Source organism: Eptatretus burgeri, chromosome 8 (genome assembly GCF_056783735.1).
Source record: "Eptatretus burgeri isolate ZD-2024b chromosome 8, Ebu_testis_v1, whole genome shotgun sequence".
Lineage (NCBI taxonomy): Eukaryota > Metazoa > Chordata > Myxini > Myxiniformes > Myxinidae > Eptatretus > Eptatretus burgeri.
Window position 1 is genome coordinate 33,762,939 of NC_140968.1, and position 26,486 is coordinate 33,789,424.

General features: G+C 43.4%; 1 protein-coding gene across 5 annotated transcripts in view; it reads right to left on the reverse strand.

The window, feature by feature from the left end:
- LOC147021489 (ATP-dependent chromatin remodeler CHD2-like) overlaps nt 1-26,486 on the reverse strand; it is a 128,035-nt gene that overhangs the window by 79,739 nt on the left and 21,810 nt on the right. For 4 of the 5 annotated variants that reach the window (XM_085891451.1, XM_085891450.1, XM_085891453.1 and 1 more), the window contains 4 exons: nt 14,789-15,020; nt 13,782-13,882; nt 13,055-13,099; nt 11,226-11,404 (listed from right to left, as the gene is read on the reverse strand). In XM_085891451.1, the coding sequence (XP_085747577.1) occupies nt 11,226-11,404; nt 13,055-13,099; nt 13,782-13,882; nt 14,789-15,020 (557 nt within the window). The remainder of the gene's footprint in view (nt 1-11,225; nt 11,405-13,054; nt 13,100-13,781; nt 13,883-14,788; nt 15,021-26,486) is intronic. The other variant, XM_085891452.1, reaches the window with a different exon arrangement.

Here is a 26,486-nt window from a genome sequence, read left to right on the forward strand (position 1 = left end):
TCCAGCAGGTTCTTAACAGGCTACGCCACGAGTTCGCCAGCGATACGTTTAGCGCGCTATGCGTAAGTTAAACTATCGTTGGGCATAGGTTGTGAACGCCGACAACAGGCTAAGCAATCGTTGGTAAAAGTTATCAATAACACAATGAAACGTTCTGTGCCCATTACTAATATGTTATGCATACGACCAACACGTTATGAATACGCCCAAAACTTTAAAAAAAAACATCAAAATTTCAGCATACGCCAACGTTTTACATACATTTTTATACGTTGCCATTGCTGGCTAAAACGTCAAGGTGTGACAGGGCCCTTACAAAGGGATTCCAGTCAAAATAATCATTCATACAGTAAGTAAATCGATCGGCCGTTGACTCGGTGTTATAAATGATGGCTTCGGCACAGGAGTGGAGACGACTCACCCGCTGATTTAACAAGCTCAGCGGGAGACCAACCATTACCTTGTTACCCATGCTCGCATAGTTCAAAATAAGGAAAATGCCACGTTTAAGAGTTTAAATATTTGTTTCTTTTCTTTCTTTCTTTCTTTCTTTCTTTCTCTGCCTTGTCAGATGAAAGACAGTATATTTTGTTATCATATGCTGCACAGGCAGCACTGAACAATGCAGAATACTCAAGCAACCCAGAATACTGTCAGCCCACCTTTGAAATGTGAAAAAATACATTTTACTGATAGTTTGATGCACTTGGCTACACCTGGAACGTATGACATTAAGATGTAAAGAAGATGCACTCCGCCATTTCCAAAGCAATTGGTTCTTTTCTATGAATCGGGTGTGGATTAGGAAGATTATGTTGTTTATCTTTGTGAGTTTCAAAGCAAAATAAATTTGATAACACCAAATTTCCGAGTTGTTTGACGTATGAACGTGTTTTCCAAATTACCAAGCCAAAGTTTTTCTACCCGCCGCACGATTGCCAGCGGTTTATTTAAGAATAATGTTTACGCACATTTGGCTCCAACACCAATATACTGGCGGACTCGTACCGCTACAGTAGACGCCGCTTTATAAATCCACAGTTATAAAATCCAGCCGCTTATTGTGACCAACATGATTGGAACGGAATTTTACTTAGAGAAATCCGCCGGATAATAAATCCACCCGCCGTTTAATAAATCCACCTGCTTGGCACGTGCGCGGTCTCAAACCTAAGCTTGATGTAGTATGCGCTGCTGTGGGGGTGTGTGTTTAACTATAGGAGAACTGGAAAATCCTAACGCGCAGTGTTACAGTGGAAATCCCATTGACTACAGCCTTGTGCAATGATTTCCAGCTCACTCTACGCTTTCACTTTTCGGTCGTCACAGCGGGTGAAGCGTGTATGCTTCACCTCGAACCCGATGACTGCCAAGTCGACCAGACCAGACGAGTCAATCTCCGACACCTCAAACCCGATCGCCCAACCCTGACGCAAACATTCACCCTCTTTCCAAGGCCGTAGCATTTCTTATATGGCATTTCTCCTGCGGGAGGGGTTGTCATGGGAAGGATCACCATCTGAGACGTCTCGCCTCCCATTGGTCCGGGGTTCGTGAGATAGTCGATGTCTGTGGTGTCTCACGCCTCCCAACCCGATTTCCGCCACGTGACGGATTCAATAAAGGAACATTTGCGCAAAACCTTCCCTCCCAAGCAAGCGACCTTGGAGAGATTCTTTTGAACAATCCCCTTGTCACCGTTTGATAAATCAATGTTTTTGGAGCATGAAGCAGTGTTTAACGACATTCACTTTTTGTCTTATCTATCCAGTAGGTGGCTGAAAAGAGGTTCTCCGCTTAATAAATCCAGCCGGTTAATAAATCCAAACGGCGTGGTCCCATGGTGAATTTATAAAGTGGCGTCTACTGTATTTGAAAAAAATAATTCAATAAAAAATTTTTACGCAGGTTCCAAAAATACGGAATGGTCCAATTGTCTATTACGTATTCTTATATTACATCCACATCATTGATATGATAATTGTTCAAAGTATTGCCACACAGGACTTTTTTCCCCCTCCATTTTACTTCCAACTTCAACTTCTATTCAAAATTATTTTGTTTGAAAGCGAGATCAGCATTGATAATCAGCACAGGCGGGTATAGCTATCGCGGATCGCCATGTCGGTAATCGGCACAGGATGGTATCGCTCTCGTGGATCGCCATGACTATCATACCGGTATGACCATCACAGTGTCAATAATCGGCACAGGCTTTCTCAAGCCGCTGTCACACCTTGACGATTTAGCCAGCGTATGCCGACGTATGAAAAATTTGTCGAAAACGCTGGCACACGTCGAATACGTTATGGGTAAGTTTTGTATACGTTAAGAGCACGCTGGCATATGTCGTAGTACGCTGGCATACGTCGTAGTACGCCGAGCTCGTCGACAAATTTTAACATGCTCAAAATTTTTCGACGTATGCCAGCGTATGACTCACAAGTTCCGCTTACGCTGGCCATAAGTTGTAGACACGTTCCGCGATCGTTGACACACGTCGACACACGTTACTTGTAAGTTACTCATAAGTCGAAACACATCAAGGTAATGTTTAGCGTACCGAAACTTATTTCTAACCTATGAGTAACGTGCTTTGAACCTATGATTAACGTGCTTTGAACCTATGTGTAACGTATCTCCAACGCACATTGACGTATGTAGACGAATTTGATGTCTTCCGGACGACCACAGAACTTACTGAACGTGTTTCTAACTTACAGGTACCGTATGATGGCGTATTGGTAGCGTTTAGGGGAATTGGTATATAAAAATGGGCTTCACAGGAGGAACCCGTCAGTGTTCCAGACTCCATGGTTTTTTTGGGGTTTTTTTTTTTTTCTTCGGCATGACGGTGATGCACTTCGATTTCTAGTGCGGTTATAATATAATATAATTAAAAGGCTGCCGCTCAACGATTTAAATCATAACCGCACTATAAATCGAAGTGTCAACATCACCATCATGCCAAAGAAAAAAAAAACCCATGGTGTCTGGAACACTGACGGGTTTCCTCCTGTGTGAACCCCATTTGTATATACCAATTCCCCTAAACGCTGCCAATACGCCATTATACGGTACCTGTAAGTCAGAAACACGTTCAGTAAGTTTTGTGGTCGTCCGGAAGATGTCAAATACATCTACATACGTCAATGTGCTTGGAGATACGTTACACACAGGTTCAAAGCACGTTACTCATAAGTGAGAAAAAAGTTTCGGGTACGCTAAACATTACCTCGACGCGTTTCGACTTATGAGTAACTTACAAGTAACGTGAGTCAACGATCGCGTAACGTGCCTACAACTTATGGCCAGTGTATGCAGAACGTGTAGGTCATACGCTGGCATACGTCAAAAAATTTTCAGCATGCTTAAAATTTGTCGACGTACTATGACGTATGCCAGCGTGCTCTTAACGTATACAAAACTTACCCATAAGGTATTCGACGTGTGCCAGCGTATTCGGCAAATTTTTCATTCGTCGGCATACGCTGGCTAAAATGTCAAGGTTTGACAGCGGCTTGACACTTCGATGTCTAGTGCGGTTATGATTTGAATCGTCGAGCCGCAGCCTTTTAATAGGCTACGCCACGTGATAGTCGGCGATACGCTACCGCGTGCTATGCATAAGTTAGACTATCGTTGGGCATAGGTTGTGAACGCCAACAACACGCTAAGCATTCGTTGGTACAAGTTATCTATATGTTATCGAAACGTTCTGTGTAAGTTACTAATACGTTATGCATACATCCAATTCGTTATGAATACACCCAAAACTGGAAAAAAACATCAATAGTTCAGCGTACGCCAGCGTTTTACATACATTTTGATACATTGCCATACGCTGGCTAAAACGTCAAGGTGTGACAGCGGCTTAAAGCACGCCCAAGTCAAATAAAATAAACAATTGGCAATTGCTTTAAAAACAGCAACGAGAGCAAATAAAAATGAGATTGTTGAATGGTGCTCGGGTGGGTATTGCGGGTTAAAAGTTAATATCTACTGGACCTACTTCGTGGTACATCTTGACATCATGTAACACTGTTACAGGTGTAGCCGAGTGAATCAAAGCTTTTATAAATAATGTACGGTATTTAAAGATTGTAAACACCTTTCTTAGATTTGTTGGTGACAATCCGATATATTTCTTCTTTTTTTTCATAATGATTTTTTTCGGTATCCATATACAATACATATATATATATATATATATATATACATACATACACATATACATATATATATATATATATATATATATATATATATATATATATATATATATATATATATATATATACACATACATACACATATACATATATAAAAACACACACACACACACACACACACACACACACACACACACACACACACACACACACACACACATTGATGAGCCAAAACATTATGACCAGTGACAGGTGAAATGAATAACATTGATTATCTTGTGACAATGGCACCTGTCAAGGGGTGGGATATATTAGGCAGCAAGTGAACAATCAGTTCTTGAAGTTGATGTGTTGGATGCAGGAGAAATTGGCAGGAGTAAAGACCAAAGCGACTTTGACAAGGGCCATATTGTTATGGCCAGACGACTGGGTCAGAGCATCTCTGAAATGGCAATGCTTGTGGGGTGCTCCCGGTCAGAAGTGGTGAGTACCTACTGACAGTGGTCCGAGGAGGGACAAACCACAAACCGGCGACAGGGTGTTGGGCGCCCAAGGCTCATCGATGCGCGAGGGCAACGACTGCTATCCCGTCTGGTCCGAACCGACAGAAGGTCGACTGTGGCACAAGTCACAGAAAATTTTAATGGTGGTCACGGGAGGAATGTGTCACAATCCACAGTGCATCGTACCCTGCTGCGTATGGGGCTGCGTAGCCGCAGACCGGTCAGAGTGCCCATGATGACCCCTGTCCACTGTCGAAAGCACCTACAATGGGTACGCAAGCGTCGGAACTGGACCTTGGAGCAGTGGAAGAAGGTCCGATAAGTCCCATTTTCTTTTAGATCACATGGATGGCCGTGTACGTGTGCGCCGTTTACCTGGGGAAGTGATCGCACCAGGATGCACTGTGGGAAGATGACAAGCCGGTGGAAGGAGAGTGATGCTCTGGACAATGTTCTTCTGGGAAACCCTGGATCCGGCCATTCATGTGGACGTCAATTTGACATGTGTCACCCACCTAAACACCGTTGCAGACCAGGTACACCCCTTCATGGCAATGGTATGCACTGATGGCAGTGGCCTCTTTCAGCAGGATAATGCGCCCTTCCACACTGCACACATTGTTCGGGAATGGTTTGAGGAACATGATGAAATGTTCACGGTGTTGCCCTGGCCTCCAAATTCTCCAGATCTCAATCCGATTGAGCATCTGTGGGATTTGCTGGACCGACAAGTCTGATCCACGACGGCTCCACCTCGCAACTTACAGGACTTGAGGATCTGCTGCTAATGTTTTGGTGCCAGATACCACAGGACACCTTCAGGGGTCTTGGAGACTCCATGCGTCGGTGGGTCGGCGCTGTTTTGGCGGCACACGGAGGACCAACAGCATATTAGGCAGGTGGTCATAATGTTTTGGCTCATCAGTGTGTGTATGTGTGTGTGTGTGTGTGTGTGTGTGTGTGTGTGTGTGTGTGTGTGTGTGTGTGTGTGTGTGTGTGTGTGTGTGTGTGTGTAAACAGATGTTTGGTACTACAGAACTTTAATGTGGATACAAACAAACACGACATAATAGTGACCGAAGCTTTTTGTGCTGCACTCTTCAGGGTAAAAAATAAAAAAATAAAAAAATAAAAAAATCGCAGCAAGTGAAGAAGGAAGTGAAGGCGTGTGCTTTGTACTCAGGTCTCAATAAGGTAGATGCTGATTGGTTCAACCGTAATGACGTCACTGTGAATCCGAACACCCATTGGTCGGCTCATCATCTTCACCTCGAGCTCCCATTGGCTGGAGCAGAGTTCGTCGACGATTGACGATTGCAACTACATCCTGGAGAGAGGGGAGATGGGTTTCCCCAAAGGTCCACTCACCATTTGTGTTCGGGTGGGTGTTGCGAGTTAAAAGTTAAAATCTTGCACCAAAAAAAACCCAAAATAAAATCTTGTACTTCCCTTGATCCACACTGCACACATTGTTCGGGAATAGTTTGAGGAACATGATGAAGTGTTCACGGTGTTGCCCTGGCCTGCAAATTCTCCAGATCTCAATCCGATTGAGGATATGTGGGATTTGCTGGACTGACAAGTCTGATCCACGACGGCTCCACCTCACAACTTACAGGACTCGAAGGATCTGCTGCTAATGTTTTGGTCCACGAGAAAGAGACACAGAGATCGTACAAATTCCTTTTGATGACATAATATTGGATCGGTGGTCAGGATGAAGGTTGCTTCCAACATACGTAAATGAAACGAGCTTCAACTCGGCTGAATATCCTGAACATATCTGCATTGTACTGGTCTGCACATATAGGATTGGCAACCAGGTGCTGTGCAATGGCAGATGAAGCAGGTACTGCGGCCGGTGGTTGCTCGATATTTCTACATGCTCACACTGGTTGTGTTCTAACCCTCACAATCTTTCTTCGAATCGCCAAGGGGATGTGTTGTTTGATCCGATCAGCCAATCTTAGTGTTGTGCGGCCCACGTACCGAGCTTCACATCGGCACTTAAACTCATAAATAACATTGCTGGTTTGTGAGGTGGGTAGCACATCCTTGTTGACTGACGTCAGCAAATGGCGAGAGGTAAAGATTACTCGGGGGTTGCACAGCCAGAAATGTGTTGGACACAATATGTTTGATTTGTACTTCAAACCTTCGTGATGATTGCCCTTTCCAGGGCATCCTGATATAGACTGGGCATTTGTCTGGACCAATCTTCCGATCTTTTGTCGTGTTTAGAAACTTGTGTATGTATCTCTTAACTATATGCTCACGATAACCATTCTCACCGAGTATATTCATGATTTTGTCAATTTCAGCAGGAAGATTACAAGGTGAACAAATCCTCTGTGCTCTGTTAACCAGGATATTGATCAAGGCAATTTTGTTTCTCGTGGAGCTGGAGGAGTTGTATACATTGTCGAGGCTCGTATGAGAGCTAAAAGTCCCTGCGAGTATACTGCCCTGTGAAAGTCGGCTTCCGGTAGAAGGTTGTTGTGAAACCAAGGTTGGATCTATCAACCAACACGTCCAAAAACGGTAACGTGTTTGACGATTCCAGTTCCGTGGTAAACTTCAGCGCTGGATAGAGAGGTGGAAGGTCAGATCGTCAAACGACTGTTGCAGCTTCTCAAACGTGGAGAACTATCAAAGGAGGTGTACGACAGAATTAAACCTGTTGGAGCCCAACGTCCAAGAATGTACGGCCTGCCGAAGATTCACAAGGAGAATATCCCTCGAAGACCGATACTGTCCATGGTGCGATCAGCACAACATGAACTTGCCAAGTGGTTGGGAGAGAATACTGCAACCAGTACTGGATTCACTTTCTCATTTCGTGGTTAAGGATTCCTTCACACTTGCAGAATCAATTAGAGCAAAAACACTGACAAGTGAGCACAACATAATGGCACCCTTTGATATTAGAAGCCTGTTCACGAATGTACCATTGACGGAGACGATCGAGATATGCGCACGTTTGCTGTATCATACTGATCTGGAACAACCGATGATCTCGGAACACATCTTCGTTGAATTAATGAACACAGCAACAAGGGAGGTGGAATTCAGTTTTAACAACATGATGTATGTTCAAACGGACGGTGTGGCCATGGGTTCTCCATTTGGCCCAGCTCTTGCAAATAACTTTGTAGGCTATCATGAAATGCAGAAACTGACTGGTCGGCAAGGGGTCTATTCCCCAATCGTATACTATCGGTATGTTGATGACATTTTTTGCTTTGTTTGAGTCTCGGACGGCATGTGACAATTTCCAGGCATGGCTCAACACTCCATCCAGCGCTAAAGTTTACCATGGAGCTGGAATCGTCAAACACGTTACCGTTTTTGGACGTGTTGGTTGATAGATCCAACCTTGGTTTCACAACATCCGGTCTCGCTGGGACTCCTACAGCTCCATGAGAAACAAAATTGCCTTGATCAATATCCTGGTTAACAGAGCACAGAGGATTTGTTCACTTTGTAATCTTTCTGCTGAAATTGACAAAATCATGAATATACTCAGTGAGAATGGTTATCCTGAGCATATAGCTAAGAGATACATACACAAGTTTCTAAACACGACAAAAGATCGGAAGGTTGGTGGGGCCAAATGTCCAGTCTATCTCAGGATGCCCTGGAAAGGGCAATCATCACGAAGGTTTGAAGTACAAATCAAACATATTGTGTCCAACACATTTCTGGCTGTGGAACCCCAAGTAATCTTTACCTCTCGCCGTTTGCTGAGTCAGTCAACAAGGATGTGCTACCCACCTCACAAACCAGCAATGTTATTTATGAGTTTAAATACCCATGTGAAGCTCGGTATGTGGGCCGCACAACACTAAGATTGGCTGGTCGGATCAAACAACACATCCCCTTGGCGATTCGAAGAAAGATTGTGAGGGTTAGAACACAACCAGTGTGAGCATGTAGAAATATCCAGCAACAACTGGCCACTGTACCTGCTTCATCTGCCATTGCACAGCACCTGGTTGCCAACCCTATCTGTGCAGACCAGTACAATGCAGATATATTCAGGATATTGAGCCGAGGTCGGAGCTCGTTTCATTAAGTATGTTGGAAGCAACCTTCATCCTTACCACCAATCCAATATTATATCGTCAAAAGGAATTTGTACGATCTCTGTTTCTCTTTCAGCATGGAAAGATCAAGGGAAGTACGGTAACAAATGGTGAATGGACCTTAGGGGAAACCCATCCCCCCTCTCTCCAGGATGTGGTTGCAAACGTCAATCATCGACGAACTCTGCTCCAGCCAATCTGAGCTCGAGGTGAAAATGATGAGCTGACCAATGGCGTTCGGATTAACCGTGAGGTCATTACGGTTGAACCAATCAGCGTCTACTTCATTGAGACCTACGTATAAAGCACACGCCTTCACTTCCTTCTTCACTTGCTGCGATTTTTACCCTGCAGAGTGCAGCACGAAAAGCTTCGGTCACTATTATGTCGTGATTTTGTTTGTATCCATATATATATATATACAGTCATGCGCCGCTTAACGACGTTCCGGGTAACGACGGATCGCATATACGACGGATCTGCCAGCTCTGAAAAAAAAAATTGAAAAAAAAAAATGTAGCTGAAACATTCCTATCGCCGAGTGATGTAGCCGACGTAGCGCTGCCAGTTGTATAAAAATAGCACATACAATTATGTACACTGTACAGTACATAATACTTGATAATGATAATAAACAACGATGTTACTGGTTTATGTATTTACTATACTGTACTTTTTATCGTTATTTTAGAGTGTACTCTTTCTACTTATTAAAAAAGGTTTACTGTAAAACAGCATGCCGTGTCACGCAGCATTCTTCTACTGTACATCTCATGTTTACCGCGACTCTTGATTGCATCATTTTTGCGTGTGCTTGATTTAATCTCGTGTTGTTTTGTTCATCAGGACCTTAAGTGTACAAAATCCACTGCTGATATTGCCAGAAAGAGGTCACGTCGAGTGATTGACCTGGAAACCATATAGCTATACCATATAGTCTAGGTGTCTAGGTTTGTGTAAGTACGATGTTCGAAAACGATGTTCGAAAACGATGTTCGAAAACGAAAACGAAAAAAAATGATGTTCGCACGACGACGTCGCTTTCCGACGCGTTTCTCAGAACGTAACCCTGTCGTTAAGTGGCGCATGACTATATATATATATATATATATATATATATATATATATATATATATATATATATATATATATATATATATATATATACACACATATACATACATTGACATATAGACTGCTGAAGCAGCGCCAACGCTCTGCACAGAGTATGGTCACAATCTCCTCTCATCCTATGCATATACATATATACATATATATATATATATATATATATATATATATATATATATATATATATATATATATACATATATATATATATATATATATATACATATATATATATATATATATATATATATATATATATATATATACATATATATATATATATATATATACATATATACACATATATATATACATATATATATATATATATATATATATACATATATACACACATATATATATATATATATATATATACATATATACACACATATATATATATATATATATATATACACACATATATATATATATATATATATATATATATATATATATATATATATATATATATATATATATATATATATATATATATATATATATATATATATATATATATATATATATATATATATATATATATATATATATATATACATATATACACACATATATATATATATATATATATATATATATATACATATATACACACATATATATATATATATATATATATATATATATACACACACATATATATATATATATATATATATATATCACGCACGCACGCACGCACACACACACACACACACACACACACACACACACACACACACACACACACACACACACACACACACACACACACACACACACACACACACACACACACACACACCCAACTGATTGGTGAGGCCAGAGCACATTTGTAACCCACAAATCATCTGACACATGGACACATTGTGCTTCGCCCACCACTCACAACCAAGCAGTATCACCATTGTTATTTAGCAGTTGGGAGATGTACAAATGGGATTATTGAAATGCTGCGAACTTGGAACAATGTCGTGATATCGGCAAGCATAGAATGGCCTCTAGCAGTAAAATTCACCAAGTGGATGAAACGGTGATGCGTTGCCCTGACAAGCCTCAACAAGGGTGAAACGGGTCTGTGGCTTCACTTTTCATCTGCTTGGTGATAGCTTTGACTTTTGACCTTGGCATGACTGCAAACCCAGAAGGTCTGCAGCAGTACAAGAATGTCAAAGTGAAAAAAATGAATGAGAGCGCTCAACAGGTTTCAGAAAATGTACAAGCAAATACTTGAAGCCCGTGTGATGGTCAAGCACGCAGCTCTTCGGACCACCGGTCGACAGATTAATCTAACCCCCGGGATAGGTGCCGCATTTCGAGCAGCGACGCACCTTGCAGTCGCGTGATGGGATGGTTCTAGAGCGGTTCCGCGCGTGGAACGCGTCGATGTGACACTGAGACTTGATCGAGATGAGCGCCCCGTCCTCCCAACTGCACTCCGAATACGGCAAACCCTGCCATTTCACAAGGTAGTCTGGGTGTCCCGATGACGACTTGAGCGTACTGTGAGCTGAAAGGGTACATGAACACATGACTCGAGCCACTACGACTAAGCTTTACAGTGCATTGGAAATACCGTCAACCTTTAAAGCAAATAAAAATGGCAATTCAACTGAGGGTAGTGTGCATTGCAAGATGGATCAAGCAGAGCATTCTACACATGTAGAAATGCTGTGTCCCCCAGTCTCAAAATGCTTTCGGTTTATTTTCTTTGCCAATGAAAATACTGCCATATATTTTGCCAAATAAAAACAGCAGAAATGCAGACATCACCTTAAAAATATATTGCTTTGGTCAAAATCAACGCAGGCACACACACACTGATCCGGCACTTAATGAACGTTTCAAATTGTGCGCCAATTATAGACCAAATCAACCAAGTCAATTTCCAAATGTCCAACTTTCAATGCTCTGTTTTGACAGCTAAAACATTAAAATTAACTTTTGAGTCACGAGGAAATGCCATTTTTGCTCCGTAGCCTCCACAGGTCAAGTGCACAACCAGAAACTCGTACCTTATTACCTTGCCCAAGGTCTACACTTTCTACTACCCTCCACTCATTTGTCTCCCTTTTCAATCACTTGTTGAGTAGTCCCAGTTTATCTTCTTTCGCACTTTCAAACTGTCCTCACCGTCTCAGTCATCTCCCAGATCCAACTGTGACCTGAACCATCAATAACATCTCTGCAGATGTGAATGCATGTACTACAGCACAGAGGGAAACTGTGCGTATTACCCATTCTGCCTCTCCCTTCTGCCCCATCGTTGGTTTAAGAGACAATGGAATTCTAATCTCAGCTGTGAGAACAAGATAAAATAGATTATAGAGTAAGATTACTGCCGTTGGGAAAGAAGTACAGCTGATATTTCCAGCGTTAGCAGTTTCCTCATTGCTCTGATAAAGTGCTGATGCTCAAATTTACCCATGATTATAAACAATCATTCTTTCATCATATTTAATTTGGGGAGGAAAAAAAATCCCACTGGAGGTTTGTCGACTTTCCACAATATCATTTGGCTCCCCTAAAAGCCTCAAACTGTTTTGAATTTCCTGTTTCCGAATTTGCAGCAAATAAAAAGGGATACATTAATCCCCACAAGCATGAAAGGGTACCTTAAATAAACTTCGTCATGTAACAACCTCTTTATGCAGCTGGAAAGGAATCTCATAGCAAGAGACTAAAATATTAGAAACAAGAGATGTGAGTCGGGGAATAAAAATGAAGATAAAATTCCGCAGGGTTCATTGGCTTTACAATCACAAACATTCCAGTATCAGTGATCACCTATCAAAGACAGTGAAGTAGAACAGCACTAAATTGTAAAGAAACATGGCAACAGCCAAGCAAGCAACAGTACCACGAGCCAAAACATCTGCAAATGAAACTGATGCACTGACTTAACTACGCAGCCATAAAAGGAAGGAGCAAAGCTCACTACAATTCCCAAGCAAGGATTGGAGGGGAGGAGGGACAGACTCCAGGTAGGAATGGGAATGGGGAAGGTAGCTCAAGATGAGAAAGGGTGAAGAGTTAAAGGCTATGCTGGAGATAATGCCAGAGGACAGGATTAGAGCCACAAGAAGCAGCAGATCTACCAAGCAAGGCAGCTTTGGTAAAATCACAGGTCCATGCAGACAGCGCCTGGACTGCAACTTACATGGAAAGTCAGAGTGACTTGGTGCTGACTTACTAGTCTTCATAGCTAGGACAGAAACAGAAAATCATGCTTCAACAATGTGCCCACCAGGATGATCCACTCCAGAGAGAAACAATGAAGTAAAGGAAGGGAGGAAGGAGGGGGTGGGAGGAGGTAGAAAGATCCCAAAGAAAGCACAAGCACCACATTATTTCAATGCTCAGGAGGTCTGCATAAAGTATTTTTTGTCATATGCGTATGACGAGACACAGGCAGGATAACTTAACCAAGGTATATAAACATTTTTACCACTGCTCAGAAGCAATAAATAAATAAATAATAAACACTTCACTGTAATCACACATTCCTTGAACAGGCAATGGGACAGAAAAGCAAACAGAAGAAAAATTATCAGAAAAGGTTTTTACAAAGCACTAGAGGGCCTGGAGATGCATATTTGTACTTCCTTGTCTGGCCAGGCATCACAGCAACCCACATACAAAACCATCATCTTCCCAACATGAGTCTGCAAAACCCCTTACCAGAATTAATGAGTACGACACTCAGTCGGTTTACTTGCACCATACACGTTTTGTGTTCTCTGGACCACAATGACGACACAAGAATGCCTTGCTGCCTCCAAAATGACAAGCATAATGTAACTCGGATAAGCATCCAAATTCAAACCTCATTTTACACATCAAGTTGGTCTGCTTGAACAGCCACTGTGAAGGTACACAGTCCTCACCAATGACTCTTTCCACAACTTGGTAATGCTTGTAAAGCTCCATGGACATCTCCTGCTGGCAGTTGTAATACTCTACATCCTCAGGAGTGGCAGGAATCAGCCTGCAAAAGATCAAATAAAATAAATAGCTGAACGTGATGCTCCTATCTGAGATGAAGCAAAAAAATTGGGGATCACAGATTCAAATCATACTGTGTTGATTTGTCTATTGTCTGCCTCCTAATATTCTTGCAATTCACGCAAAAGTATCCAAACATCTCCCAATGGCCGAGTCTTGTGTGCATGCTTTGCAATGAACCTGAGATGACAGCAAAAAATATGCAACTGTGAGCTATCAACAACAAAATCTGGAAAAATAGTCCTCGAGGGTATCTGACACGAACCATAATTCAACAAGTCTACCTTCCACAATCATGTATCCAGCAGGTTCCAAACTCGAACCAATCACAATCAGAGGAACAGGAAGAATTTCTGAGAACAGCAAGTTTCAATCCTAGTCTATCAAGGATGATAAATCAAACGTACCAATGTTTACCCACTGGAAGGTTTGATTTATCATCTTTGTGAAGAGAAAAAGAGAAAAAATATCAGATGCTTCCAACTTGAGTTATGATCTGCAAAATGATTTCCAAAGGACACATGACCTTTGACCTGTTGAACCGAAAATTGAATCAGTTCATCTTTGTATTGCAGTTCGCACTTGTGCCAAGTTTGGTTGAAATCCCTTCTGGGGTTCACATTGTTATTGTGGAAACAATTATTTTCAAATAAAGGTCACATGACCATCAACCTTGACCTTTTGAACCCAAAATTGAACAAATTCAACTTTGTATTACAGTTCAAACTTCAGCCAAGTAGAGTTGGAATCCCTTCAGTAGTTCACAAGTTATCATAGTAACATAAATCTATTACACTCACATGCATGCATAGCTGTATGGAGAAACCAAAAAAAACATAAGGTCTCCAGCACCTTCAGCTACAGAAGCAGAAAAAAAACAACAACTGACCATTGCCGTATCTCCTCCTCTTTTTTCAGGAAGTTCTCCAACTTTTTCATCCCACGAACATTCTGTTGACGAAGAGTCTCCTCGGTTTCCCAGGTGTTATGGATGTGCGACCAGCCTTTCCACTTGATAAGGTACTGCTTCTCACCTGCCTCTCCATCAGTTCCTGACACAAAGTCATGGTTGGGGTCCCCATCAGCTTCTACCGTGTAGATCGTCGTCGTGGCACCAACCGCTGCACACCACAGATGACCAATTGTGCAAGTGTATGACATGCAGCGTACAGACCCATGTTTTACCGACTTTAAAATTTGCAGCATTAGAACCTCACTGTTTCGTGTGCCTCAAATACAAAATAGTTCTGAAGGAACCAAATATAAATCTGACTCCCCAAGTATGGCAACGTATACTTGACAGGCTGGTTGATTAAGAAAGGGATGACAGGCTGGTTGATTAAGAAAGGGATGACAGTCAATCCTCCTCAACCAAACCTTAAAGGTTTGGTTATATCCTTGATTGGGTACATCATTGAAATATTGTTACATTTGTCAGGGTAGATGGAGGTATCCCACAGTGAGGATATGATTGTACAGTATAGCATGGTCCATGGACAGGTAGGAGACTTCTCGATGTAATTCAAGTTGGGAAAACTGTGAGATTAAGGTTGTTTACATGTCACCACACAGTGGGTGGTGCTGTGTTCACGGGGTAAGGCCTAAGGCGAGTTTCTCCCAGTACGTGATTGCCCCCGTGACCTTTCCCTACGTTTTTACATTTGCGGAGCCGGCCATAAAGAACCACGTTTTTAAAAAAAAAAATTTACAACAACAACCAACAAGCTAAATCCCGCCTCCCAGGAATCGGAACCGGCAGGCCACGCTCCTGAGGTTCATAATTGGTCGGGGTGATGCCATCGGGAGCGGGAAAGAGAGGGGAATCGAGGGAGAAACACAGTTGGAACACAGGGGTCTTTCCGTGTTGCTTCTTCCTCAGCACGGCCAAAAAGCTGCGCGATTCTCGTTATTCGTGGTGTGAATTTGCTTGCGTGCTGAAAAGACGAGAGCCATTGTCTGTTGGGCTGAGTTGCGAAGTTTGTGCGCTTTGGAAGGACAGGAAGAGAAGAAGAGCACGTCTCAGGCCAAACTCGGCAGTATCCCTTGTAAGATCAAAGAGGAAGGCCGTGCCATTTCATGGGAGAGGACCTGGAACTGAGAGAGGAAGCGGTGTTGGCAATTTTGATCGTGAGAATGAACTAAAATGGTGGCTGGTGAGCTCTTGGCATTGAGGATCGCCCGCATGAATTGTCTCATGCACATAGCCGTGGAGAGCAACTTTGTGCCATCTGGTGCGTTTCTCGCGCGGAGAGCGACTTCGTGCCATCTGGTGCGTTTCTCGCGCGGAGAGTGACTTCGTGCCATTTGGTGCGTTTCTCACGTGGAGAGCGACTTCGTGCCATTTGGTGCGTTTCTCGCGCGGAGAGCAACTTCGTGCCATTTTGTGCGCTTCCCACGCGGAGAGCAACTTCGTGCCATTTTGTGCGCTTCCCACGCAGAGAGCAACTTCGTGCCATTTTGTGCGCTTCCCACGCAGAGAGCAACTTCGTGCCATTTTGTGCGCTTCCCACGCAGAGAGCAACTTCGTGCCATTTTGTGCGCTTCCCACGCAGAGAGCAACTTCGTGCCATTTTGTGCGCTTCCCATGCGGAGAGCAACTTCGTGCCATTTTGTGCGCTTCCCACGCGGAGAGCAACTTCGTGCCATTTTGTGCGCTACCCACGTGAAGAGCGATTTCATGCCATTTTGTGTCTTTCCCACGTGAAGACTTCAATGCTCGACGACTACCAGACTCCAAAAGGTCATCTCTGGACACAAAGTTTAGTACGGAATAGAGGGAGGAATTTATTTTATTTTTATATTTCCCCTTGTCTGTTTTTGTGACTGAGTGGAGACATCTCAAATTAGGATATATATTTACCTCAGTCAGGTACATTTTCATCATCACTCTGATGTATTTTCATTAAACCATTATTTATTGAATTTCCTTGTGTTCATTAATTCATTGTGGGTTTGAGAATAAACCCGTGTGTTTCTGTTCTAGTGGGCACCTTCGCTGTTTCCCATTCCGCGCATGCCATAATCTCCAAGGATTTCGGCTGTTCGCCTCGGAGTTAAAAACGTTCAGCTATCCGTCCAGGCTAGTGTTAATAGCCCGGTCAGGGCAATAATATTTTGTTGCGATTGTAGGAGTAGACGGAAGAATCTAATAGGGAAAAGAGCATTGTGTGGAGTTGCTTGGTCCGTGGACGTGCAGAAGGCATCTCTATGTGAGTAAGTAGGGAACCTGTGAGCTGAAGTGTTACATGTCACCATTCGACGAGTGGTGTGGTGTTAATTAGCCTAGGGAGTAAGAATAAGTTCCCCAGTTTGTGATTGCCCTCTGTGATATTTCCTGATATTTTTATATTTCAAGATCGGCAACAAAGGTGGGGAACGTGTCCTGAAACCACAACAAACAGGCATAAAGCCCCGCCTTCAAAGGTTGACAACAAGCGAAGTCACACTCCCGAGGGGCGATTGATGGGCATGACGTCAGAAGCTAACCGAGCAGAAGCCCCACCTTCCCAGGTTTGGTGCGTGCGGGCCACACCCCAGAGCCAGAGGAGGATATATATATATATATATATATATATATATATATATATATATATATATATATATATATATATATATGTATATATATATGTATATGTATATGTATATGTATATGTATATGTATATGTATATGTATATGTATATGTATATGTATATGTATATGTATATGTATATGTATATGTGTATGTATATGTGTATGTATATGTATGTATATGTATGTATATGTATGTATATGTATGTATATGTATATGTATGTATATGTATGTATATGTATGTATATGTATGTATATGTATGTATATGTATGTGTATGTATGTATATGTATGTATATGTATGTATATGTATGTATATGTATGTATATGTATGTATATGTATATGTATGTATATGTATGTATATGTATATGTATATGTATATGTATATGTATATGTATATATATATATATATATATATATATATATATATATATATATATATATATATATATATGTATATATCAGTGTGATCGAAGTCAAAGGAAGGCAGAGGTTGCACATTTTCCAGAGGAAGAAAGAGTCAGCTTGTACATTTTGTGGAGAGCCGTGATCAGAGTGGAGGCACGAGGCGTGTTGGTTGGAGAGCCGAGAGTGGAGGTTGAGCGCACGCAGAGGACGACGACACGGCCATTGAATTCATGTTGAAGCGATTTGGCTCGTGTGGTGAAGTGAGATGCTGGCCTTTTGCTCTTGGTTGGGAAGATGAGGAGAATCGGAGCACACAAAGCCGTTAAACTGGGGCTTTGAGCCTTGCTGTGGCATGCATTTGTCCCACTACGAGAGAAGCACCTCAATTCCAGTTCCACAAGGATCAGCTCTGGGCCAAGCTAACGCAATAATAGTTAGAAAGGAAGGTTTTTCTTTTCATTTTGTGTCCCCTTTGTCTGTATTTGAGTCTATGTGGGAGGCGTCTCGACTGTAGGATTTATTTACTTCTTTTTTTCTTTTTTTTTCTTGCACAGGGCTCTGCAATCCCACGACAGGTGACCCGCTTGTCCACAATTATAACACCTTACCTGGTAAGGTGTATGCCTTCGGTATTCCAAATTGCCTCCTATAGTTCCGAGTTGAGTTATTTATCACTGGCCTACCGGGTGTCATCATTTGAACCGTCTACCATGGTCCGGAACTCACCAACCGATGGTCGATCATGTCCCGAACCATCCCCTTCAAGTCTGCTCATGTCTCAGAACTGGCCCTTACTCTGGACCTGTCGTTGTTTAAGGACTCGCATGGCTGATTGCTATGGCATGGTGCTCGGGCCTTCGGGCTGGTGGCCTCGATGCCTCTCATCGGGCGGTGGCATTGGCATCGACTGCCTTGTTCAAGGTCTCCAGGCACCATGCAAACAGCAGAGCGCCTATGTCCATGCCTGAGAGAGCCAGGAGGAAGTGATCCAGGGCCAAGCCTTCCTGGGATGGCCTGGCACTGGATGCCATGTTTTCATGCGTGATCCCCACCATGCGGCAAATATTATAAAAGCCAATTCCCCAATGGTCTCATTGGGTTTTCATTTGCGGCCTATAAGACCTCTTCTGCCGCACTACGCAGTGCCTCCACTAAATGTATCCCACCTTCATCCGTGCTCCAGCCATTACCCCTGGACACATGGTCGAATTACACCAAATATGCTCCCAGGTCGCCCTTCCCGTCATACGGGGCTAATGGCACTGTTCGGCCTCCGGGGTTTCTTATCCCACACACTGGTCCTTGCGGGGCCATGTGGAAGCGGACCCCAGGAATCCGGCGATGCACTACACACACGGAGCTTACCCCGCTTGTCTGTCCAATTTGTCATTCCCGTCCGAGTCGGTGCGCACCCTGAACCCTCTCGTGCATTCATGCATGCCATGTTACATGCACCCAGCACGCATTCTGTCACATTCATATTAGGTGTTCGGGGAACCTGAAGAAAACCTGGAGCCTCCACTACCCCAAAACTCGGCATGCATCCTTTCGTGTCTTTAATTACCATGCACCTGCTTGGCCTCGCACAACCTTACCTTCACTGGATTCACCTGGTTGTGGTCCGCTTCGAGGGAGTGTATCCTCTCCATTTGTACTTTGAGGATGTTATCCTGACCCTTACATCGGGTCTCAACACATTCAATGAGCTCCGTTTTAATTTCTTCTCCTCTCTATGAGTTTGTTCCTCTTTTACTTTATTTAGTTCATCCTTTACCTGTTTTATCTCCCTTTGTACTCCCGTTAATTCCTCCTTTGCATTCTTAAGAACAGTTTTGGTCTCTTCCTTAGGTTCTGTTAGTTCTTTATGTTCTTTATTTCTTGATTCCTCAATTCAAATTTCTGTCGCATTTCCTTTACCCTCCGTTATTTCGTCATGTCTCGTCTTGCATTCTTTTTTCACCGCAATCAATTCCCCCTTAGTTTCCTTCTGGGCCTGTTCCAATTCTTGTATCACATTCGTGTTCTGCCCAATTTCAATTTTTCATTGTTCCTGCCCCTCTGTTAGTTCTGTCATTCCTCCTCCGAGTCTATCTACCTCCTTTTTAACTTCTGTTATTGTATGTCACCTCCTCCTAACCAGCCTCCATCATGGTCCAAACACCATCCACTCTTTCCTTTACCTCGTTCATTTCTTCTCACACCGCCTTGATCCTCGTCGTCATCTCCCAGCACATCACCTCCATATCAGCCTTTACCTAAATGTCCTTACACCAGCCTTGGCCTCATTCCGAACGTCTGCCAGCCTCGTCTCCAGCCTTTGCTGACAAAAGTCCATTTTCTCTCATTGCTTTTTGCCCCACCTTTATTTCAGCCATCTGGCTCATCATCGCTGCCAATTGGTCAATTACTGATGGCACTGGTGAGGCTCATCTGCTACTCTCGGGCTTGGACTCCAGAGGGAGCGCCACATTCTTTGGGAGACGAATGCCCGAGCATTACCAATGTCTCTACTGCAGCCCACAATGAATACTCCCCAAAGGAATTGCCTTCTTCCATACTACCCTCCTGGACCATGGGTTCCTCTACCATCTCCATTCATCTATGCCCACCTGGACCAGCCCGTGTTGGTCACCACAGCACGCACAAACAATTAACTTAAATTTTCACCCGAGCCTGCTCTTTTAATTTTGGGAGTGCGCAACTCACCCCCCAGGATGGAATCTCACTCCTGACGTCAAACTATTACTTTTGACGTCAGGGGGTTGCCATATTCGCACTCCTGACAACCAAACAGTTACGGATCGGAGGTTTGAGGCTCACCACGAAGTGAAGCACTCGGGTCCCTCCCGAATGGCCGGTCCTGAGGTCGCCGGGCACAGATAACTCCGTGCACTGGCGGGTTTCTAAGCAACCACGAATGCCAATTGGTACTGCCAACCCTGGGAGTGTTACACTACTCCGCGTGATACCTTACCTGCGGACGGCCTTACCAAGAGGGATCACGTGCCCTCGATGCACACTTGCGTGGAACTTACCGTATCAGTTGCAGCCGAGCGGAGCTACCAAATATGCACTGGCGAAGAGACAATTAATGGGGTAGAATTTCCAGGTTAAACTAACGTGCGGACAACGCTGGACCAATGAAGGAAAAGAAAATGAGCTGAGTACATTTATAATGAGGGCAATATATTAAGAAAGCAAGGTCATGGAAAGGTCATGTTCAGACTCGTAGGCTCCATAATGTCCTCCGTTCTCCAGCATTCCAAGTGACGGTAGTGAACATCGGAGGTGCCGACTGTGGTCACGGTACCTCTCCGCGGTTGTGGTGAGGTGGGTGAAGCACTACGGTCTTCATAAAAGGACATTGAAGCGTTGGGGGGGGGGGGTTGTGCTGAGGAGATTGAAGTGGTTGCAGCCGTTGTGGTGACGAGGTCGAGCATAGGTTACTGTGGGGATTTTTAGGTGTTGCGGTGATTTGTATGAAGGTTGTAGCATCTTGGTGAGTACGGTGAGGGTCTGAGGTGAAACGTCTGTTGAGGAATGACACGCAGTTTGAACAGGGAAATGGCGCACATGCTAATGAGGCCCTCTATTAACGGCACCATTCGGTCTGTAGCGTGCATGCTTGCTTGCTTGCTTGCTTGAAGGAGCGGTTGTGTGTGCAAAATAAAAGCTTTGAAAGAATAGCAAATGGTATTAAAGACCAAACTAAAAGCTCTACACAACGCATGTTGACCCATATAACCACGAGACATAATGGAAGAGCTAAGTGAACGAATACCAATAAAATAACTGTCTCAGGACCGCTATATGTTGGGTGCCATTACCTTGGGGGAATGCCGGCTTCGCAGAACCGCAAATATATATATACACACACACACACACACACACACACACACACACACACACACACACACACACACACACACACACACACACACACACACACACACACACACACACACACACACACACACACACACACACACACACACACACACACACACACACACACTAGACGACCCGTGAACCCGTTGGGTTCCTGTTGTGACAGCGGTTGATAAAAAAAATCATTTCAAAAAAAATAACAATAGCTCCAGCAAACTATACCGCTGAGGTTGTTTGCATTGATGAAATAATCCCGAAGAGTACTTGACTGAACCGGGAATTGATTTTGTAAGAATTTTTTTTGTTGCCCGATTTGAACGAAACTTGATATTGCGCGTCAATGTGAAAAAATAAAAACGGAGAAAAGAAAGTCGAAGAAATTATTGTGTGTAATTGTCTAAACACAATTTTATTTATTAATGAACACGGAAGTATTAGATCAAAATGGCGATGTTTATTTTATGCTTAAAAAAAAATCGTTATTTGTCTATACTAAATGTTTGAGATTTTTAAATAAATCATTTCAAGAAAAAAAAAAAAGGATAGCTCCAGCAAACTATACCGCTGAGGTTGTTTGCATTGATCAAATTCTCCCGAAGGGGTATTTGACTAAATCGGGAATAGATTTTTTTCATAATTTTTTCGTTGCCCGATTTCAACGAAACTTGATACTGCACACCGCAGATGAATGGTGAGTAATGTGGGCCAAACATTTTTGCGCTATCATGTAACGTTTTGGCTGTATTTTGGGAAAATACATACATATATACAAGATGAGAGTTTTAGTAATATATATATATATATATATATATATATATATATATATATATATATATATATATATATATATATATATATATATATATATATATATAAATATATAAATATATAATACACTACAATATAATATATAGTTGCGGCTCCGGGGTTTGAGGCCTGTTGTGCTTGTGTGAGCTTGTGCGTCCCTGCTTGTGCGAGCTTTTCCCGTTCGCTTCTGCCTCTCTGCTTTCACTTCACATCAACTCTTTCCCTCCTCCCACAAGCTTACTCTCTCTCCCATTGGTCCACAGTCTATGGGGGCAGGCCCACGATGTCACTTGTGAAAAATACCCACTGTTCCAAGGGACCTATCAACACAGCCCTCACCCCTCTCTTTATGCGCCCAAAGCAGAGACGAAAGCCCCTAGCCCCCTTCTTCACATGCAAAACGTCCACTCATACTGTTCTGCACTGTACCACGTCGGCGAGAAGCACCGTACGTCGCAGACCACGGTGAGCACCAAGCAACATGAACATACATGTGAGAGCACCCAATAGGTTAACAACCACAGACGCGAATGCCCAATCAAGCAATGCGCGATTGGTAGGAACACGGAGAGGAATTCCGCCAGACCAAGGGACGACCAAAAGGCTGCGGAGCCGATGGCAAGACCGATGGGATGAAGGAATGACTGTTGAAAGGATGTTTGATGGAGGGGAGGTAATTGGTGGACTGTTGAAACAGGCCGATGGGGTAAAGGAGGGAAGATTGAAAGTAGCAGAGGGATAGAACAGAACAATGGTGTGGAGGAGGAATGATTGAAAGTAATGGAGTGGGAGGGAGGAGACATTACACTGGAAAAATACAGCCTAGCCAACGCATGCCCCCCAAACAGCCCTTTGACAAGGGACCAAGGACTATCTATCCAAAGACTCATGAAATAACTGATCCTCGGGTCACCTCCATATCCATGTATGCTCTCCCCCTGGGGTAACTTCTCCAAAACCATAACAATATATATTAAAAGTATATGTGGAAAATAAATTACCGGCCCAGACCGAGAATCGAATCCAGGTCCTCTAGTGAATCGTACCAGTGCTCTGCCATCTGAGCTATCTGGGCAACCCACCAGCTGAGCACGCAATTCTTCCACATATAGAGATGCCACTCTCTTTCCCCCACTGCTTTCGGGGGCACTCTGCCAATCATTGGAGCAGCAAAGGCCTGTCCACGAGAGGGTCTTCCCCCCATGGGAGGGGGGGAGGGGGCAATTCCATGTATGCTATTAATCACCACAGCGGGCGTAGTATAGTAACGTAATTAAAATGAACAGGAAACAAACATGATAAAGATATGTGGGGAAAAAAAATTACGAGCTCAGACCGGGAATCAAACCCAGGTCCTCTGGTGAACCGTAACGGAGCTCTGCCATCTGAGCATGCAATTCTTCCACATAGAGATATACAGTTCTGGAAAAAAATTAAGAGACCACTGCAAAATTATCAGTTTTTCTGGTTTTACTATTTATAGGTATGTGTTTGAGTAAAATGAACATTTTTGTTTTATTTTATAAACTACTGACAACATTTCTCCCAAATTCCAAATAAAAATATTGTCATTTAGAGTATGTATTTGCAGAAAATGACAACTGGTCAAAATAACAACAAAGATTCAGTGTTTTCAGACCTCAAATAATACAAACAAAACAAGTTCATATTCATTTTTAAACAACACAATACTAATGTTTTAACTTAGGAAGAGTTCATGAATCAATATTTTGTGGAGTAACCCTGATTTTCAATCACAGCTTTCATGCGTCTTGACATGCTCTCCACCAGTCTTTCACATTGCTGTTGGGTGACTTTATGCCACTTTTGGCACAAAAATTCAAGCAGCTCAGCTTTGTTTGATGGCTTGTGACCATCCATCTTCCTCTTGATCACATTCCAGAGGTTTTCAATGGGGTTCAGGTCTGGAGATTGGGCTGGCCATGACAGGGTCTTGATCTGATGGTCCTCCATCCACACCTTGATTGACCTAGCTGTGTGGCATGGAGCATTGTCCTGCTGGAAAAACCAATCCTCAGAGTTGGGGAACATTGTCAGAGCAGAAGGAAGGAAGTGTTCTTCCAGGACAACCTTGTACGTGGCTTGATTCACAAGTCCTTCACAAAGACAAATCTGCCCGATTCCAGCCTTGCTGAAGCACCGCCAGATCATCACCGATCCTCCACCAAATTTCACAGTGGGTGCGAGACACTGTGGCTTGTAGGCCACTCCAGGTCTCCGTCTAACCATTAGACAACCAGGTGTTGGGCAAAGCTGAAAATTGGACTCATCAGAGAAGATGACCTTACTCCAGTCCTCTACGGTCCAATCCTTATGGACTTTTGCAAACCTCAGCCTGGCTCTTCTTTGCTTCTCATTGATGAAGGGCTTTTTTCTAGCTTTGCACAACTTCAGCCATGCCCCTAGGAGCCTGTTTCGAACCGTCCTCGCCGTGCACTTCACCCCAGCTTACGTTTGCCATTCTTTTTGTAGGTCACTTGATGTCATCCTACGGTTGTTTTTTTTGTTCGTTTTTTGTTTTGTTTTTTGTATGCCTTGGTCGAGGCTCGTATGAGAGCTAACACACAACTCACAGCAAGGAGGCATGAGACAAGAGGGGCGGGAGTGGAAGGGACAAAACAGTGGGGAACAGACACATTAGGTGAACTGTGGAAGGGAGAGGGATGGGGATGGGACGGGGAACATGGCGAAGAGAAGATGGACATTTCGGGGACCTTCAGGAAGGAAAGCAGGAGAAATGAAGGAAGTGGGCTTGGGTGGATTATCGGGGGTAGAAAAGATCGAGGATTTGGATGGGGGAAGATAAGAGGTGGTGGTGAACAGCTGTTTTGAAAGCCTGGAGGGAAGAATGGGAAAGAATAGAGTGAGGAAGTTTATTCCAAAGGCGGGAAAAAAGAGGAATTAAAGAGTGAAGATGAGCAGTGATTCGTGATTTTGGTAGTTTTACCAGAAGGGGGTTGTTGGCGGACCTTGAGCGCCCTGTGGAAATGTGGTGGGGACAAATCGCAGAGAGAGCAGGGGGGGCAAGGCTGGAGAGGAGTCGGTAGAAGACAGAAAGACCACCGACCAACCTGCGGTGATTGAGTGAGAGGCCCAAAGACTCAGCTTCATTGCGGGAGATGCCGATGATCTTAAATGCCCTGGTTTCGACAGCGTGAAGCCGAGAAAGGTGGGAGGCAGGAGCACCAGCCCAGAGGGGAGAGCAGTACTCCATCAGGCTACGGACAAAAGCTTTGTAAGTAGTCAGGAGCTCAAGAGGGCCGAGGAAGGACTTTGCACGACGGAGGATTCCCAGTCGGCGACTGGCTTTTGAGGCAAGGTTGGAAATGTGACTTTCCCAGGAAAGGTCATGGCAGATAGTGAGACCCAGAAGCTTGAAAGAAAAGACTTCTTCCAGAGGATTGTTGAGAAAGTGGATGGGGGGGGTTTGTAAACGGTCCTTTCGAAAAGACATAGTGAGAGTGTGAGATTTGTGTGGATTGAAAGACATGTTCCACGTGTTGGACCAGTTTGTGATTTTATCCAGATCTGCAGTGAGCGAAGAAGCTGCTGCTTGCCGGTCTGAGGGATGACAGATGGTACGGCAGAGGGTGGAGTCGTCGGCAAAGAGAAATAGAGGATTTTCCAGAGAGTCCGAGAGTTGTTGAGTGACATTCGAATGAAATGGCAGTCATCCCGGTCAGTGGAAAGTCGTTTTCGCCCTCTGCCAGTCTGTAGCTTTGTTGTCCCCAATGTCTGCTACTTGACCTTGTTCTTATGAACCGCCGTCTTTGAAATTTTAAGGATGGAAGCAACGTGACGTTCACTGTATCCCTCTGCCAGTAAAGCGAGAATTGAACCCTTCTTTTCCTCACTCAAAACTTTTCTTTTCAACTCTTTTGGCATGGTCAATAG